Raw genomic sequence first — 18,815 nt, forward strand, 5'->3', positions numbered from 1 at the left:
CGATGTTGCCACTGATTCGTGCTCCCTTCGTGACTATTAGTGGAAAAATCCATTTCGAATCACGCTCAGGCAATCAAAAAAACAATTTGCAAGGCTGTGGGGAAAGAGAGGGGGGAGTGGGACGAGTTGGATGGTTCTGTCAAAAAGCCAGCGCAGGCACGATGGGCCGAATGGCCTCCTTTCGTGCTGTAGGATTCTATGATTCTAATTTTGGTCATGGTATTTGACGCTCTAGTGGATCAGGTTAGTAATGTTGGTACTAACATAGTCTGGGGGAGCAAGAGTGGGGAGTGGGGGTGTGGGGGGGAGGTGTCCCAGAAAGGTCAGTTTTTTGCAGTAGTTCCAAACGTATTTCTTAATTTAAAAAAAGGAAACTCTTTTTTGGAACCGTTTCACCCACAAAATATACAGTCAATTCATTTGCGCTTTGAGACAGCTTTGAAGCACTTTGAGACAGCTCGATGATGTGATCAGGCACGACATCAAACGCAAGGATTATTATTATTATTAGAGTGGTGTTCTGGTTAGTAATAACCCCCTCAAGTAAATTACACCCTTTGGAAAGCAAAACATGCAGAACTTTTCAAATATACCATGTACTATGTTCTCAGCTAAACAAATGCTGAAATGGCAAGGGTGTGTGTGTTTTTTTTCCCTCCCCCAAACACTGACTCACTCTGATTTACACAAAAGTCACGGCAAGGACAGAGACAAAATTCTTGTGAAGTGCTTCAAAAGACGTGAAAGGATAGATTAAGCATTTCAAGGATGCATTGACATGACATGACAAATGTAAAGATTTTTTTTGTTACCTTTTCCTGAGTAAAGGAAAACAAAGGGACGAAGACAAAAGATTCACACTCAAGTCAGTGATGGGTGTCTGTGTAAAAAAAAGGTTACCTCACATCCTCCAGATAGTTCCATGAAACATTCAGATAAATATATTTACATTCAGATGGGTTTGAGGTAGAATATCTTCTGATGTGTGTGTGTGTGTGAGTGGGTGGAGGGGTGGGGGGAGACACCTTTTTGCGACTGTATGATGTTTGCTTGATGTGCCTCAATACTCCACCAAGACACACGCTCGGACAGACGGTGAAAGAGACTGTCACCTGTTCGGCTTCTCTCGAAAACCTTCACGAGGTTAGAGCGGCCAAGCCCTCAGCTGTTTTCTTTCTTTTCGACCGCTCCTTTGGTCACCTTCCACCCCCTCCCCCTGGCTCGTCCCCGGGATCCGTTACTGTGAAGCGCTCTGAGATGCCGTCCGGCGTGGAGGGCGCTATATAAATCCAAGTTGTTGTTGTTGTTGTTGACGTCAAGCTTCTGACGGCTTCGAAACATGCCAAACACAAGTTAACGTCGACCAGCTGTTTTATCTTGTGCTGAACAGTAGAACCAGAGGACAACGGCCTGCGATTGAAGGGGTGGGGGGTATTCAGAACAAATCTGAAGGTGGAAGCAGGAAACATCATTTGTTTCAAGAACAAACGAGATAGATTTCTGCCACGACATGTCAAGCGACTGATGAAAGGCGAACGAGACGGACCTCGGTCTTCTTTCGCCCAGAAAATTCTTATGCTCTCAAGGGTGTGGCGTTCCTCCTCACTGCTCTACGAGCTCCCGGAAGGCTACAAGGTACGTCAACGGGCCGGCCCGCTGTTCCAAACACTTGCCGCACAGAGGTCCCCCAGCCTCATGTCTTCGGTCACCTTCCACCCCCTACAAAAATAAAGCAAAACTGATATCGACAACAGCCCGGATTCATATCGTGCCAGAACTAGACTAGCGGGAGGAAACGAGAGGAAAGAATAATCGCTCCGAGACGCAACATGAGGGAAGGCAGCGGGTTGTGCCTTCCAAGACTTGGCTACGTGTGACTTGGAATCACACAGTCTAAGCTGACACACCACTGCAGCCCTGGGGGGGTGGGGGGGGGGGGCGAGCGTGCTGCATTGTCGGGAGGTGCCGTTCTTCAGTTGAGACGGTTAAACCGAGATCCCCGTCTGCCGGTTCAGGTGCACGTTAAAGATCCCACAGTAATTTGCAAAGAGAAGGGAGTTGCTCCCAGTGTCTTGACCAACAAATCTTCCAAATAAGAATCGGTCACTCACTCGCTGTGTTTGTGGGACACCGCTGTGCGCGATTATCTGCCGCGTTTCGCCCACAAACATGCACAATCAATACGCTTTACGGAATATCCTGGGAAGCGCTTCGAGACGTCTGAAACGACGTAATAAGGCGCTGTATGAAATGCAAGGATTATTATTACTCACGTACATACTTGGCCCTTTGATCATGGTCAACACAGCCTCGTTCACAATGCGGTTGGGGCATCCTTTTACGTGGCAATTGGGCAGCGAGCCACCCCTCAAGAGGTCGCGAGTGAATTCTGTCCTCAGAAAGTATTCCTTTGGGGTCAAGATAAAAAAATTGGGTTTCGGAAATGGAAAACAATGGCTGAAGCAAAAATACACGACAACAAAACATTTCCTGTGAAGCGCCTCTGTTACATCGCTGGCTCTTTTCCCATCCCACGCCTGGCTCAGCGGGTAGGACTCTCACCTCTGAGTCAGAAGGGTTTGTTGGTTCAAGCCCCCACGTCAGGACTTGGGGGTCGCATAGTCTAAGCTGACACTGCAACGCAGAGTTAGGGTGTGTGCTGCAATGTCGGAGGTGCCGTCCTTCGGAGGTGACGTTAAAGCAAGGCCCCGTCTGCCTGTTCAGGTGGATGTTGAAGATCGCTTTGCACTATTTGAAAGTGAAGGGGTCTTCAACTGATGTCCGCGCCAGTAAACCGCCAAAATAAAATTGGGCACTGACATCACGGCTGTTTGTGGGACATTGCTGGGCGCAAATCGGTTGCTGCGTTTCGCCCGTAAAATAAAACAGCTCGCAGTAACTCCTGTGAAGCGCTTTGAGACGCGAAAGGCACTGTATCAAATGTAAGGATTATTAATTATTATTGTTATTATTATCTTGTCTGCACTGCGGCTCGCTCCCTCACTGGAGCTGTGCGATCTAATTCCACTCTCCATGCCTGGGTACAGATTTCAGCCACAAACTAAAAAGAGCACAGTAATAATAATAATAATAATGCCATCCTAATAATCCCTAAAAAATAATAATAATTTGGCCATTCAATCCATGACGACCAATTCACTTTGCAGTATTCTGTGAAGCGCTTTGAAACGTCTCAAATACATAAGGCTTTATATCAAATGCAAGGATTATTATTTTTATTATATGATATAGCGCCTAATCAAGTTGTTCAGACGTCCCAAAGGGCTTCATAAAATGCACTGTAAACAACGCATTACATTTGTATAGCGCCTTTTACGTCAGGAGGGCATCCCAAGGTGCTGGAGTGTATTGACTGTATATTTTGTAGACAGTAAGATGTCGTCCTTACTCCTGCAAAGGAGAGAAGGTTCTCCAAAGACTTGCTCATCACCAGATGCTTCCTGGCCCGGGTCACCGCGATGTAAAGCAGATTCCATTCCTCGACGGCCACCACATCTGAGGAAAGATATAAATTAAGGGAATAAAGTAATAAAAATAATAATAATCCTGGCATTTGACACAGCGCCTTATCGCGTTGTTGAGACGTCTCAAAGCGGTTCACAGGATATATTGTAAAGTGGATTGACTATGTATTTTGTGGGCAAAACTTGGCAGCCAATTAAGCACAGCAACTTCTCACAAACAGTCGTGGATTGAGTAACCAATTTTTTTTTAAGGCTTTATTACCCCCGGAATGTGATCTGCCAATCGATTAACACACCGGGTTGTCAATGGTTTATCACATCACTATTCCTTCCCACCCATACCCCTCCCTTCTCCCAACACAAGCACAGACACACTATTTTTTCTGACACCTGAACTTACCCGGACTGAATCCAGAGAGCAAGTGACCATTAAGCTGTAAACCTGGAACTTTCGCAAAATCATCCATCATCTGCACTGTGTCAAACTCGTAACCTTTCGCTTTATGTACCGTTCCCAACACAACATCTGAAAAGGTGAAAGAAATCAATTAACATTTTCCCTTCCCCTCCCGAACCCCTTTTTGCACCCCCTCCTCTCCCCCAAACAACCCCTATTGATAGCGTGAAGGGTGCTATAGAGGTGCTATATACAGCACTCCGAAGATCTATCTATATAAGCTCTGTATAACGCGTTCCGAGACTCGTGAAGGGCGCTATATAAATGCAAGCTGCTGTTGTTGTAGCATCTCGGAGCAAGGAGAAATATTACTGTAATAAAAATGGCTCCAGGAACAATCCTACTGTGGTAACAATGGGGCGAGAACTAGTAACAAAATTACTGTAGTAACAAAGGTAAGAATACTAGTGTAGTAACAATGATTAGTTCCAGGACATGAATCCCATAGTATCAGGCAACGCAGCACAGATACACTCAGGCCATCGAGTCTGCACTGATGGTTTTCTCCACCGGAGCCACCCAATCTAATCCAATCCCACTACACTGCTCGCTCACTCGCTCGCTCTCCTGCACCCTTTAACGCTCCTCTGTTTCAAGTCTTTGTCCAAATCCCTTTCAAAAGGACTCCTCTCTCTTGTCTCAACGATGGGTCCCGGCAGGGAAATCTAGCACCCTCCGCTGCAAACTCACAGCAAAGACCAAAGTTTTGGACAAAAAGGAAACAGCAAAAAAGATTTAAGCGGAAACCTAAACATGAGATACTTCAACAACACCACCAACTTGAATTTATACAACGCCCTTCATCCCAACGCTTCATGGTGGCGGAAGCCTGATGCTAAGCTGTGGGGGTGACCGTAAACACGGTCGAAGGGAAATCTAAAAATGGGGAAGGAGAGGTGGGGGGGGGGGCAAGGCGGAGGGATTGAGGGAGAGGGTTCTCCAGAGTTTCGGGGTGTAGTGGCTGAAAGCGCGGCCACCGATGGTGGGGAGGGAAGTCTACGTAGGAGGCAGACATTATATTCCCCTTACTTGCAAGAGCTGGGATATCTACGGAGTATTCAGTGATCCTCTGTACAAATCCTGGGATTCTGAATCTGTACTTTTCCACCACAGCAATGCTCCCTCCCAGCACCTCGTCCTCAGCCGTGCTCACGTAATCCTTCAAACCTCGGAAACCGCCGTTCCGGGAAAATATCCTGATGAATGGGTCCCTGATCACAGCCTCTTCTGTCATGGAAAAGCAGCAACAACAATAAGAACGCCTTTCATTTAATAATAATAACAATAACAATCCGTGCATTTGATATAGCGCCTTATCACGTTGTCGAGATGCCTCAAAGCGCCTCACAGAATGTAGTGTAAAGTGCAGCGACTATGTATTTTGTGGACGAAACGCAAATTGAGGTTTTGTCTCCAAAAACATGCCTTGTCAAAACACACAGCAATGCCTTTCACGCAGGGAATCTCACACGCTGACAAAGAAAACGAGCTGGGAGGAGGGAAGGGGAAAGAGATTGCTGATAGCACGGTCGAAGAATTAGGTTTTAAGGTGGGGTTTAAACGTGAGTAGGTAGGGAGGGTGGGGGCTGCGGTGGGGGCGGTGGAGTTCCAGGGAGCAAAGGCAGAATTGGCTGAAAGCTTGCCTTGCCCTGCACATGAAGGGAAAACACCAAAATTACATTTATGTTTTGGTCAGTCGTGTGTCTGACACGCACGGAAACCCGTCACCGTTGCTTAAGAGTCTCCAAACCGAGCTGAGAATTCCCTGCATCCCAACTACATCTGGAAATCCCAGAGATAGATTGTTGGAATGGAATACGCTCTCTCTGTCTCTCTCTCTCTCTCTCTGGAGGGAGGGAGGGTTCCTGTTTCCCTAATTCCGGAAAGTATTAGGCGCAGATTGGCGAGAGCCAAGGCTTGGGGGGAGTCCAAAAACAAATCGATTGTTATTGTTCCCAGAGCTAAGATACGTGAGGTAGCAGAACGAACTGCGGGTGGAAATATAAATGAGAACCTGATGGAGTGTGAAGACTGCTGCCAACTCACTTCTCTTTGGATCTTCGTCGGGTTTCAGAAGCATCCAAACGTCCAGGATCGTGTCTAACCCAAATTTACCGAGTCCCTGAGGAGGCGAGAGGGTTTGAGCAATGAAAAGAGAACACTCTGAGATACGACCCCACATGAAGGGCACTAAATAAATAAATGTAAGTTGCTGTTGTTATGGTAACCTCCAGCTTCCCCGCTCAGGGTCCGATCCTATCACTGTGAAGCGCTCTGAGACGCTACCCAGCGTGAAGGTAACAATAATCCTTGCATTTGATACAGCGCCTTATCTCGTCTTCGAGACGTCTCAAAGCGCTTCATGGAATGTACTGTAAAGTGAATTAACTGTATACTTTGTGGGTGAAACGCGGCAGCCAATTGGGCACAGCAGCGTCCCCACAAACAGCCGTGGATTGAGGGACCAAATACATTTTTTTTGAAGGAATTATTACCCCCGGAAAAGCAATCCGCCAATCGGCTAATAACCGGGTTCCTACCTACTGCTAGGTTAACAGAGCTCTGCGTGTGGAGTAAGGAAAAGTGAAGTGGAGGTGGTCAAAAGCTAGATAAAGGCTCCCATTCCCGGCAGGACAGAAGAAAGTGTGGATGCTCAATTGCATTCCTACAAAGGTTTAACCTTCTCTGGGGAGAGAACTCGAATAAACAAAAATCTGAGCCGCAACCACACAAAGATTAAGCAAATTGCCGGCTGCTTGCTGGCTTCAACACAGCTCTGAAACGTTCATACCCGCAACAAGCACCTCGCAGACTGCAGGACTGCATCAAAACCAGAGCTATACGCACCTATACACACGCTCCTGCAGTTTGCTGTATTAATGATAATCCTTGCATTTGATACAGCGCCTTATCACGTCTTCGAGACGTCTCAAAGCGCTTCACAGAATATATTGTGAAGCGAAGTGACTGTATATTTTGTGGGCGAAACGCTGCAGCCAATTTCGCACAGGAGCGTCCCACCAACAGTCGTGGGCTGAGTGACCAAATCATTTTTATTATAAGCATTTGTTTTATATATACACTGTAAAGTGAATTGACCGCGTATTTTGTGGTCGAATAATAAGGTTAGATTGTGTTGTATAAATTCTCCTGACAACAATACCCACCCCAATGAGATGTATCTTAGAGGGGTTTTGCCCAGCAGTCAACCGGAGAGCCTCGTCAAAAGCAGCAGGGACGCCTCTGCAGAGAATGGCCATTTGCTCAACACCGTTCCCTCTCGAGCCGTCTGGAAGAGCGACAGAACGCGAGTGCAAACTTAACTTAAGTTTTATCAAACAAAACATACACGTATGCCAATGGTAGATGGGGGGGAATGAATGAAAGTGGGGGGGGCCTGGATTATACTTTTCTTTTGGTCAGCCGTGTGATCGACGCACGTGGAAACCCATCGCTGTGATTAAGAGTATCCTAACACAACTCAACCTCAACCTTTGCTGCTCAGGTGCTTATCAAGCTACCTTTGTGCCCCTACGTGTACACACACACCCTGCACAGATGGAAGAAATGTCTCGTTCAATGATACAACACGGAAACAGTGTTATTCGGCCCAACTAGTGCCTGGGGATGGGATAATAATAATAATCCTTGCATCTGATATAGCGCCTTACGAGACGAATCAAAGTGCATCACAGAATATACTGTAAAGTGAACTGACTGGTATTTTGTGGGATGAGGTACTGGAACGGACTAGTTGGTTCACTGGTCTTTGAGAAAGATCTCACTACTTCTAGAGTAAGCCAAGGTCCACACCACATAGCTGCCCATAATTGGATACTAAGTTCACTAACTAAAGGGTGCCCCCGAGTATGTTGGTGTGGCACATGTCATGTTGGTGCAACTGGGGACAGTGAGATTGGGAATAAGCCTAAAGCGATGCTGGTACACGTTCAATGATCCTATTCATGACATCAGTGTGGTGGAACCTAGTCACAAAGGGAAGTAATAATAATAATAATAATCCTTACATTTGATATAGCGCCTTATCACCTCGTTGAGACATCTCAAAGCGCTTCACAGAGTATACTGTAAAGTGAATTGACTGTATATTTCGTGGGCGAAACGCTGCAGCCAATTGCGCACAGCAGTGTCCCACAAACAGTTGTGCATTGGGTGAAAAAATTATTACTTTTTTTTTGGAGGGATTATTACCCCCAGAAAGTGATCCGTCAATCGACTAACAATCGGGTTCCTACTTACCGCTTGGTAAACAGAAATGTGTGGAGTAAGGAAACTAAGGTTTCGCCCTGCCCGGGAATCAAACCCCAGTCCTCTCACTTGTGAGGTGAGTGCTCTAACTGAGCTACAGGAGTCCAAGTAATAATAATAATAATCCTTGCATTTGATATAGCGCTTTTCACGTCGGGAGGACGTCCCAAAGCGCTTCACAGAACACACTGTAAAGTGAATTGACTGTATATTTGTGGGCGAACGCCAGGAATCTCAGTCTGTGACGCCTGAAGTTGTGGAGTAATTTAGTCTGCCATATTTCCCTCTTTAAAGAGCTTGTAAACCTCCTTTCCGCCTCCACTCTACCCTTTCTTCCTTGCAAAACTACAGAGAAAAATGTCTCGGTTCATTTACCATCAAGGCTTCCACCAACCAAGGTCTTGTCTCTGACGTGCTTACAGACTTCCAGAATAGTTGCCGCAAGATAGGCAATGTCGGGTCCAAATCGCAAACTCTGTAAGAACAAAAGTTGAATGAAAAGGAACATTTTGTACTATCCGGGGGTAGTAAACCCTTCAAAAAATAAAAATAATAATAATGATTTGGACACACAATCCACGACTGTGGACCGGACAGTTTGCCATTGCATTACTTTAAAGGCAGGCCGTTCTGATGTATCCTTACCTGTGTCAGACAGTAGGTGTGAGTGTGAGGGGCTTCACACAGGGCATTGCCAGCACCACTGAAGCTGTGGATCTGCTGGTGCCGATCTCCCACAAGGAACTTCCCACATTTCTGTGAGAGCACAATATCCAAGATCGCTGAAGGACGGAACAAAGAATAATAATTATAATAATAATAATCCTTGCATTTGAAATAGCGCCTTATCACGTCGTCAAGATGTCTCAAAGAGCTTAGCAGAATATACCTGTAGAGTGTAGTGACTGTGTTTTGTGGGCGAAAAGCGGCAGCCAATTGCACACAGCAGTGTCCCACAAACAGTCGTGGATTGAGTGACCAAAGTATTATTTTATTTTGGACGGTTTATTTCCCTGGAAAGCAATCCATCAATCGACTAACAAGTGGGCGGGTTCCTTCTTACTGCCAGGTAAACGGAGGCATGTGTGGGTGTGGAGTACAGAAACTTAAATTGAATTCAAAAGTTAAATGTGCCAATTGCGTACTGTGTATTTTGTTTTTTATTTCTATTTTGGAGGTGAACGCAGCAGCCAATTTGCGCACAGCAATGTCACACAAGCAGCCATGATGTGAATGACCAATTTAATCTGGGGGACTGTTGGCCAGGACACCAGGAGAAACTCCCTTCTTTTTTCTAGTAGCGCCATGGGATCTTTATCGTGCACCCGCACAGGCAGAAGGGACCTCAGTTTAACGTCCGATACAAAGGACGGCATCTCCGGCAATGCGTTACACCCCCATTGGACAGCATTGGGGAGTCAATCTAGACTGTGAGCTCAAGGCCAGGACACTCGGGCTTGGACCCACACTCAGAAGTGTATGATACCAACTGAATCAGGCTGACACCTGATATGCATTGGGGAATGCATGTGGTCAGTAAGTTCATGATCTGCGCTAGCAAGCATTGGGACAACTACTACACTGAGAATGTTCTCGGAAGCTGATGCGTGGCTGCACTAACCTGGGCTGCAATCTTCAGCTTTATCTACGAAGATCGCATCAAACGTCCACAGACTGGGTTTGCTGAGTTGCCAGAGTTTCAGGCATCCTAAACAAAACAAACACAGTAAAGCGCAATTTCCCTGCCTGCCACCTGCACATCGAAACCCCAGAGATAGATCGTCGGAATGGAATGCACACTCTCTCTCTCCCTGGTGGGACGCAGCCTGCTTGCTTAATTCCGGAGAGTAATAGGCGCAGGTTGGCAAGAGCCAAGGCTTGTGGGGACCCCAGCGTGTGGATTGGGGGTAACTGCTAGAGTCTAACCAGCTGAAACCACATCGCTCACCATCGATATCACTCTCTGGCAAGCTTTACCGCTGCATGTCCATCTAGGACCACCTTACCCATTGGAGATGTGGCTCACAGGGTTAACAGGTACTGAGTGGGAGGATTCCCTGCACCCATTGACTCGTCTGAATAACTGCAAATCTGCAGTTGCAGTGGAGAAATAAACGACGATCCCCAGTGTGGTGGTATTTAACAACCCCTCCCCTCCAACATACACACACACTCGCAGTTTGCGCACACACTCACATTGGTGCTTGTGTATGTGCAGGCACACCCATGCACGCATACATACCCGGCCATATCCATGCACGCAGACACACGCAGTCAAGCGCACACACACATACATACCTACACCTCTCAAAGCACCTCACAGATTTTTACTGTAAAGAGTTGGGGACTGTGTATTTTTAGGCAAAATGCCCCAACCAATTTCCGCGCATTTATCATCCCACCAACAGCCATAATAATAATAATCCTTGCATCTGATATAGTGCCTTATCACGTCGTCGAGACGACTCGAAGGGCTTCGCGGGATACACTGTCTGGCGGATTGACTGTATATTTTGTGGGCGAAACGCGGCAGCCAATTGCGCACAGCGGTGTGTTTTTATGAGCCATGAGAGTGAACGACCAGTTTCTGTCTGGAGGACTGTTGGAAACATGAAGCGTTACCGTCACGAGTCATGAAGTAACCACTTGTCTTCGTTTCGCGAAGATTCACCATCTTCCTCCAAATCCTTCCTGCGTCTTCAGCCAGTTTCTGGAACAAATCAACAAATCAGAGACGCCTTCCGGTCACACACTGAAAAACTCGGAAAAAAATTATCCAGGAGGAAATTATAGTGGGGTGCATTATTCACAAAATAATAAACACTTTGAGGCATCTCTGTATTATAATTTTAACATTGAGGGATCGATGTCCCCAGCGCAACCCTACACAAGCTGCAGACTATCCAGAACTCTGCAGCTCGTGTCCTCTCCCGCACGAGGCTCCTTGTCCTCACCGTTAAATCCCCTCACAGTCTCGCCTCATCTCACGTTGCGATCTCCTTCAACCTTACCATCCTGGGAGCTCCCTTCGCTCAGCTCCTGCCAAGGGGATGCCCCCAGCCTACACCCCACCAACGACAGGCGGGCTTTGGCCACTCTGCCACCTCCCTCTGGAACTCCATCCCAGAGTCCCTTCGCCTCCCTTGCACTTTTGATTATCAAAATAAAATGCCCACAAAATATACCGTCAATTTCATGAGACATCTCAACGATGTGATAAATTTCTATATCAAGCGCAAGAATTATTATTACTATTATCCCAAGCCGCTGAATCCCAAGGCGAGGGGTGTGAGATAGTGCCGTACAATTATCATTCCTCTTTTTATGTGGATATCAGAACATCAATTCGGCAACAAAAATCATTGTCTCAATGATTTCGCCCACAAAATATACAGTCGGTTCACTTTACGGTATATTCTATGATGTGCTTTGAGACGTCTCAACGGCACGATAGAGTGCTACATCAAATGTAAGGATTATTATTATTATTCTTGTGTAGTATAAGTTATTCTCGCCTTTCTGGTCTCTGGAGCCGTCAATGTGATTCAAAGCAACGAGTGAGATTTTTTTCCCCTTCCTCTCACCGGTGTTTTTCCTTACAGTTTTCTCTCGTGTCTTAAAGACGCTTATCTTATTCAAGGGTGCAGTTCTAGCAATAGCCAGTGACTTCACACAAGTTGCGAATTTGTCATGCATGAGGCTTGGCAGAGTTTCAACTGCGAGGAGTCTTTTCCAGCCGGGTCTCACACATTGCCAAACTGCGCGTGTACTTTTCAACAGGGGTTATCAAGATAGTGAGGTCAGTTGAGTCCTGCTATATCAAATGCAAGGGTTATTATTATTATTATTATTATTATTATTATTACATGTCTTGAGATTGATGGTTTGTGCACTCACCGATTTCTCTTTGTATTCCATTAGCTGAACATCTCCACGGGTGTTGTTACATATTTCGGGCACGTGAGCCACAGAGATCTCCTCGTCTGCAGAACAGAAGAACGACGATAGAGTCCTACAGAGGAGCTTCGCTCTGATGTACCCAACACCTCTTTCACGAAGCATTCCCAGAACAGCAAGCGGTTTCAGATCACCGAATATCAGTTTCTTCCTACGTTGGTACCTGGTGTAGAATTTTTTATATATATATATTATATATAGTATAAAGTAATCTGTGAAGATTCAGTCTATATTCCAATGTGTAACCCAGGAGTTCATTTATAGTCATTTTAAAAAATGCTGCAGATAGATCGTGATTCAAAACATTTTTCAAAAAAACTAATAATTTGGTCACTCAATCCACGACTGTTTGTGGGGACGCTGCTGTGCGCAATTGGCTGCCGTGTTTCACCCACAATACATATAGTCGATTCACTTTACAGTATATTCTGTGAAGCGCTTTGAGACGTCTCAACGACATGATAAGGCGCTACATCAAATGCAAGGATAATAATAATAATAATCAAAGGATAATTATTATTATCATTAAAAGAAGAATCGAATGTCGGTAACGTACTTCTGAGGCGGGTCAATGTTCCCTTCCCGTCCTACTTACTTGTAGCCTTCGTAGTGATAAGCCATGGCGTCCATGGTCACACACTGGACATTAGGGGTGTAGAGGCTTCTGGCCTGTACTGCATCGGACTCAGATGAAGCCACGTACAGGAACCTGAGGTGAGGTCGTTGCTGTGCGTACCAGATCAGCGTACATGTCTTACCAGTACCTGGAGAGTTAGAGGGAGAAGGGTCAGACTGGCTCGGTTGGATGGTAGCGCCCTCGCCTCTGAGTCTGCCTTGTTGAGGTGGAAGTTAAAAAAATTCCTTTGGCGCTATGCATCAGAAGGGAATTTCTCTCTCCCAGTGTCCTGCTCCAAAATCCCCCAAATAAAATTGGTCACTCATTTCAAGGCAGTTTCTAGGACATCGCTACGCACCAACTGGCTGCCACGTTTGCCTTACAAAATAGCGGTGGTTCTGCGCCGTAAACCCTGTGTCGAGCGCTTTGAGGCGTTTCGACGATGTGATAAGGCACTGTACCAAATGCAAGGGTTGTTATTATCATTGCTACGCCAGTGTGTCACAGCTAAACCGTTGCCCTGTCTTCCTCTTTCAGAAGTTGTGCATTTCTGACATTGCCTGTTTTTTTGCAAAGGTTTGCGTCAACGTGATTGTAGCTCCATCTCCAGGCCGTTCTCGACGACTTTGCAGCTCCCTTTACAATTACCCCAAAATGAAGTGACTTCAATTTAGATAAACTCCAGAGGGACGAAATTCCACCTGGTCCTAGCGAGTGAGACCATTTTGTCCTTAAAATGAATTGTGGAAAAATGCTCAAATTCAGTTTCAGCTTGGCGTTGGCCTATAAAATACACGGTCACTACACCTTTACATTAAGATCCTGTGAAACGCTTTGAGATACCCTCCTGATGTGTAACTCCGCCATGGGATCTTTAACGCACACCTGAGCAGGCAGACGGGAGCTCAGTTTAAAGTCCGATGCAAAGGACGGCACCTCTGACATTATACAGCCCTCCAACTTGTATTTATATAGCGTCCCTCACGCAGGGTAGAGTCTTGGGGCACTCGACAGTGGGAGAGCCTGATGCCGAGCCAGGGGATCGGGGGGGGAGATGGGGAGACTGCAAGCAAGGTCGAAGAAGAGGACACATTTCACCTGCACTGGAAGCAGGAGGAGCCCAACACGTTCCAACAGTGATGAGCAGCTCAAGCCGCCGGCAATACCCACCTGCAAATGCGGCGATCTTTACCACGTGTGTCGGGGCGATCTCGTGGCTCAGGATACATTGCTGCTCTGAGGTCAAGACTTCGACATCAGCCACCAGCCTGTACTTAACCAAAGGAAAACAGATCAGCAACCGCGCACCTCCTCTCCGCTAACAAAAGGGGCCATCTACCAAAGTGGAGCAAAGAACAAGGTTCCTGCTTGTCCAGCTAGGACCATCTGACCCCTGAAGGCTTTGGCTTACAGTGTTTCCAAAGACTATAGAGCACGGAAACAAGCCACTTGATCCAACCAGTCCGTGCCAGTGTTTATACTCCACACGAGTCTTCACCCATTCCTTACTCCCTCCCACACCCTTCTATTCCCCTCTCCTTCAAGTGAAGGTCTGGCTTCCTCTTGAATGAATCTACACTAACTACACCGTTGCAAAATTTAACAGTAGCTGAAGTGGGAAGAATCTCACTCTTGAGAGATCCCACTCTTACTGCTCTCGAGGGAGCCAGCACAGACACCATCGGCAGATTGTCCCTCCTCTGTGCCACAAATTATCTCAGGTTTTATGTTTCTATCCCTGCTCCCAGTCTGCCACTGCAAGTCCTGCCGATGAGCCAAGCTGGGCTGGTCTGTCAGAGCTTTGGCTTACAGGGTTAACAGGAGCTGAGTACCAGTGACTGGTCTGCACTTCCAGGTCCTGCCGATGAGCTAAGCCGGGCTGGTCTGTCACCAGCAGTGACCTGGATCACTGCAGACCCAGCTCAGATAAACTTAGAGACTGTTTTATTTGAACCGCGCACCTGTTGCTCTCCGACAGATGGCTTTATTATTCAATGAGCGGCATCTTTATTCCACCCTGACATTTTGCAGAATTTTGATGACAGTTACAACACGCACCAACCAAACACTCGCTGCTCACCAGCTAACACTCACCGAGGAGCTTGATAGGGATTCGTGAAAGGTCGCTTGCTGAGGTACATTGGGTTTTCCATCAGGTACAGAACATGGAACAGGTTGTAGTGGATCCTGAAACATTTAAATGAAAATACACACACACGCACAGAGCTCAGAATTTCAAAAACACATCCTGAATTTTTTTTTTACTTTTATGTCAAGATTAGCGGGATGTGGATTCTGAGATAATAATAATAATAATCCTTACATTTGACACAGCGCCTTATCACGTCTTCGCAATGTCTCAAAGCGCTTCACAGGATACACTGTAAAGCGAATTGACTGGATATTTTGTGGGGAAACAAGGCAAGCAATTGCGCACAGCAGCGTCCCCACAAACAGTCGTGGATTGAGTGAGCAAATGATTCTTTTTTTTACCTCCGGTAAAGCGAAACACCAATCAACTAACAACCGGGTTCCTACTTACTGCTAGACAGAGGCATTTGGAGTAAGGATGTGTTTCGCCCTGCCCCGGGAATCGAACCCGAGTCCTCTCGCTTGCGAGGCGAGCGCTCTAACCGAGCTACAACAACAAATGACAGTGATACAATGCCCGTCACGTTGAAAGGACGGTCCAGTGACCTGGACAGTTAACGATATTGATTTATATATATTGCTAGTATGAATGGATGGATACGATTACAATTATATTATTATAACTATTATAATAAAGTTGCAGGTGAAACAACCAGAAAAAATGTCCCCGACCGACCTACCTGTTGCTGAGGTTAATGCCTCTTTCCCTCGAGGCAAACAGCAGAGTGGCCAGGCAGGAGAGAGTCTCGCTCAGCTCACTCGCAGGCAGAGTGGATCGAGACTCACGCAGTCCGGTGACGAGTCTCTGGACGTCTTTGACGCTGATGGACAGGAGGACGATCACACACATCACCGCCCAAACCTTTGCGGCCTGAAACAGTGAGGGGGAAAAAAGTGTCCCACAACATTCTGTGTTAAACCACTTAATCCTGCGCACGTCAATAATAATAATGATAATAATCCTTGCCTTTGATATAGTGCCTTATCATGTCTTCAAGACGTCGCCAAGGGAAGAGAGGGCAGGTGACCGTAGGCACGGTCGAAGAGAAAGGTGCGATCTGATGACGGGCGAGGAAGGGGCAGAGGCAGAGGGAATGAGGCAGAGAGTTCCAGAGACCAGACAACATCGGAGGAGAAAAGGAAGAGAGGACAAACACGTACCCCAGATCTTTGCACCAAATCAGGCAATCTCTGGACAACGCAGGCTTCAGAACGCTTAAAAAGCGGGTGATCCTTCAAGCAGCACAAGACAGCTTCGGGATCCACACATCGGGCATGTTTAAAGGACGCCATGAACCTAATTGGTAAGAGAATCGTAAAGGTAAGAGAACTCGATCCAGCTGATCCAAAACTCCTCGTCCTGTATCCTCACACGCACCAAACTCCTCACTCCCATCACCCCACGGGCTCCCCATCTCTCAAAGGTTCAACTTCAAAATCCTCGCCCTCGGGTATAAATCCAAATTTATTTTGGAGGAATTATTACTTCTGGGAAAGCGATCCGCCAATCGATTACCAAGCGGGTTCCTACTCGCTGCTAGGGAAACAGAGGCGTGTGGAGTAAGGAAACTTGCCCAATTTTCGCCCTGCCCAGGAATCGAACCCAAGTCCTCTCGCTTGCAAGGCGAGTGCTCTAACCACTGAGCTACAAGAAATCCCACCTTAAAACATACCTCTTTGAACACACCAATGGTCAGATCCCCCTTCCCCGCCCCACCCCCAGCCACACCACGTCTCCATTGCTCAGTCAGTCAGGGTGTAACCAGACCACATTAGACACTCACTTGACGAGATTCAGGAGACACAAGTTGTCCTCCGCTGTGATACTATTCGCGTTCAGGATCTGGCCTGCACACTCCACCACAGTCTCCTCTCCCTTCCTGTATCCATAGTACATCTTCTTATAGGGTACAAACTGTCAGTAAATAATAACAATAATAATAATAATAACAATAATAATTATACTCTCCATTCACATTGCGGTTTACAGATGTCATCCAGGCTGTTAAAATAATAATAAAAATTAATAATGATAATAATAACCCTTGCATTTGATACGGCGCCTTATCACGTCTTCGAGACGTCTCAAAGCGCTTCACGGGATACACTGTAAAGTGAATTCACTGTGTGTTTTGTGGGCGAAACGTGGCAGCCAATTGCACACAGCGGCGTCCCCACAAACAGTCACGGAGTGAGTGACCAATTTTATTCGGAGGATTGTTGGCCAGGACAAAGGGGAGAGAGAAACACCTTTCTCTTTTCGATTAGCGCCGTGGGATCTTTTAACATCCACATTAACAGGCTACAGAGCTCCAGGAGTTTACGGGGAAAAGGCAGGTAGATGGGACCAAAAAGATTGCTCTTGAGGGAGCCAAAATGACCTCTTTCTGTGGCATAAACTTCTATGGTTTTAGGCAGACGGGATCTCGGTTTAAGCCCTCACCCGAAGGACGGCACCTCTAACGGTGCAGCGCTCCCCCAGTCCTGTATTGGAGAGTCAGCCTAGACAAGTCCTGAAATGGGGCTTGAATCCACAGCCTTCTAACTCAGAGGCGAGAGAGAGCCGGGGCTGACCCACCCACTGAGCCGGGCTGGCAAGAGGATGATGATGATCGATCGCTTACCGCTGGATCTCTGATGACCCGTCGCCATTGGCGGCAGACGGGGCTGAGACTCAGGTACAGATCCGCTGCCGGCAGGAGGCAGAATATCATCCGGAGCAGCTCGTCGGGAAGCTGGCCGACGTGCCCGGACGCGGGGGGTTGGGAACGAGCGCACCCCAACAGCCCAAAGTAAGAGTCGGGGAGCGGATCGATTGCCGCTGCTTCGTCCTCAAGCGCAGGCCACGTCACGGACACGCCGGGTCGAGGCGCCCTGGGTTCCTGGGATGCCCACCGCCTTATGACGTGGGAATCCCGAGTTCGTTGCCGCTCTGGCCCGGAATTCCCGTCCACGGGAAGCAGCGTTCCTCGCCCGGCTCCGGGCTTCCTGGTGGGAAACACGCGTCGAAGGGCGAGTCGCCGGCGAGAAGGTCCTGGGGGTCAAAGATGACATCTGGTCCGTCCGGGGCTGCTTCTCTCCCGCCGCCCCCCGTGCATCCGGCTGACCGTGCGGCGATTCCCGACCAGGAACCCTGGACAAGGCAGGAAGGCCGGGCGCCGCGAGGCTTACGTTTCCCGTGCCTGGGGTAAAGGCCCCCGTTCGGGTCTCTCTCCCCCCGGCCGCAGGCCAACGGCTGGGTCAGCGAGGAAGCCCCCTCGCGGCTGTTGCTCAAGGACAGGCAGTCGGAGGGAGTCAGGTGTCGCCTTTTGCCTCTTCGACCTGCAGAGAAAACACGACTCACGTCACAGGGGCATCGCGGGCGGGCGGCCCGCCCGACAACAACTTGGGTGCCACGTTTCACCCGCAAAACACACAGTCACTACACTTTACGGCCTATCCTGAACGGCTGAAAGCGCGGCTGCTGATGGTGTGGGGGGGGTGTGGGGGGCGCAGGAGACAAGGGACGAACGGCCTGGTAGCCCCGAGGGCGTGAAAGCAGAGGTTGGGAACTCCAGGTAAGCGAGCTCGGCGCCGCGTAACACACCCACAGCGAGCGAGATATCACACGAGGGGGCAAAAGGGACTTCCATTTACCGTGGCTCATCGTGGGTTACGGCCTCGCCGGCTTCCCGTCTCTATCCCAGCCGGGGGAGAGCGGACACAGAGAGGTCGGGTTTGAGTCTCGCTGCGTGCCCGCGGAAAGCGGCAACCCGTGTTGCCAGCCCGGCTCTCAGTTGGTAACGCTCTCTCTCTCTCTCTCACTCTCTCTCGCCTCCGAGTCGGAAGGTTGTGGGTTCAAGCCCCCACGTCGGGGACTTGGAATCACAGTCGAAGCCGA

The 18,815-nt window shown here is 47.9% G+C and overlaps 1 protein-coding gene across 1 annotated transcript; it reads right to left on the minus strand.

Moving 5' to 3' along the window:
• Positions 1-1,528: 1,528 nt before the first annotated feature.
• fbxo18 (F-box DNA helicase 1) lies at positions 1,529-18,581 on the minus strand. Its single transcript, XM_042335459.1, has 21 exons — positions 18,572-18,581; positions 18,107-18,256; positions 17,560-17,969; positions 16,720-16,850; positions 16,097-16,232; positions 15,616-15,806; positions 14,879-14,971; positions 13,955-14,052; positions 12,764-12,932; positions 12,109-12,331; positions 10,834-10,921; positions 9,833-9,919; positions 8,857-8,993; positions 8,587-8,686; positions 7,110-7,231; positions 5,989-6,064; positions 4,972-5,169; positions 3,886-4,011; positions 3,410-3,516; positions 2,274-2,408; positions 1,529-1,719 (listed from the first exon to the last, which is right to left on the minus strand). Exons 1-21 carry the CDS (start codon positions 18,579-18,581, stop codon positions 1,603-1,605), a joined length of 2,904 nt encoding a protein of 967 aa, XP_042191393.1. The 3' UTR covers positions 1,529-1,602.
• Between the last annotated feature and the right edge of the window lie 234 nt (positions 18,582-18,815).

Source organism: Callorhinchus milii, unplaced genomic scaffold, assembly GCF_018977255.1.
Source record: "Callorhinchus milii isolate IMCB2004 unplaced genomic scaffold, IMCB_Cmil_1.0 Scaffold5, whole genome shotgun sequence".
Classification (NCBI taxonomy): domain Eukaryota; kingdom Metazoa; phylum Chordata; class Chondrichthyes; order Chimaeriformes; family Callorhinchidae; genus Callorhinchus; species Callorhinchus milii.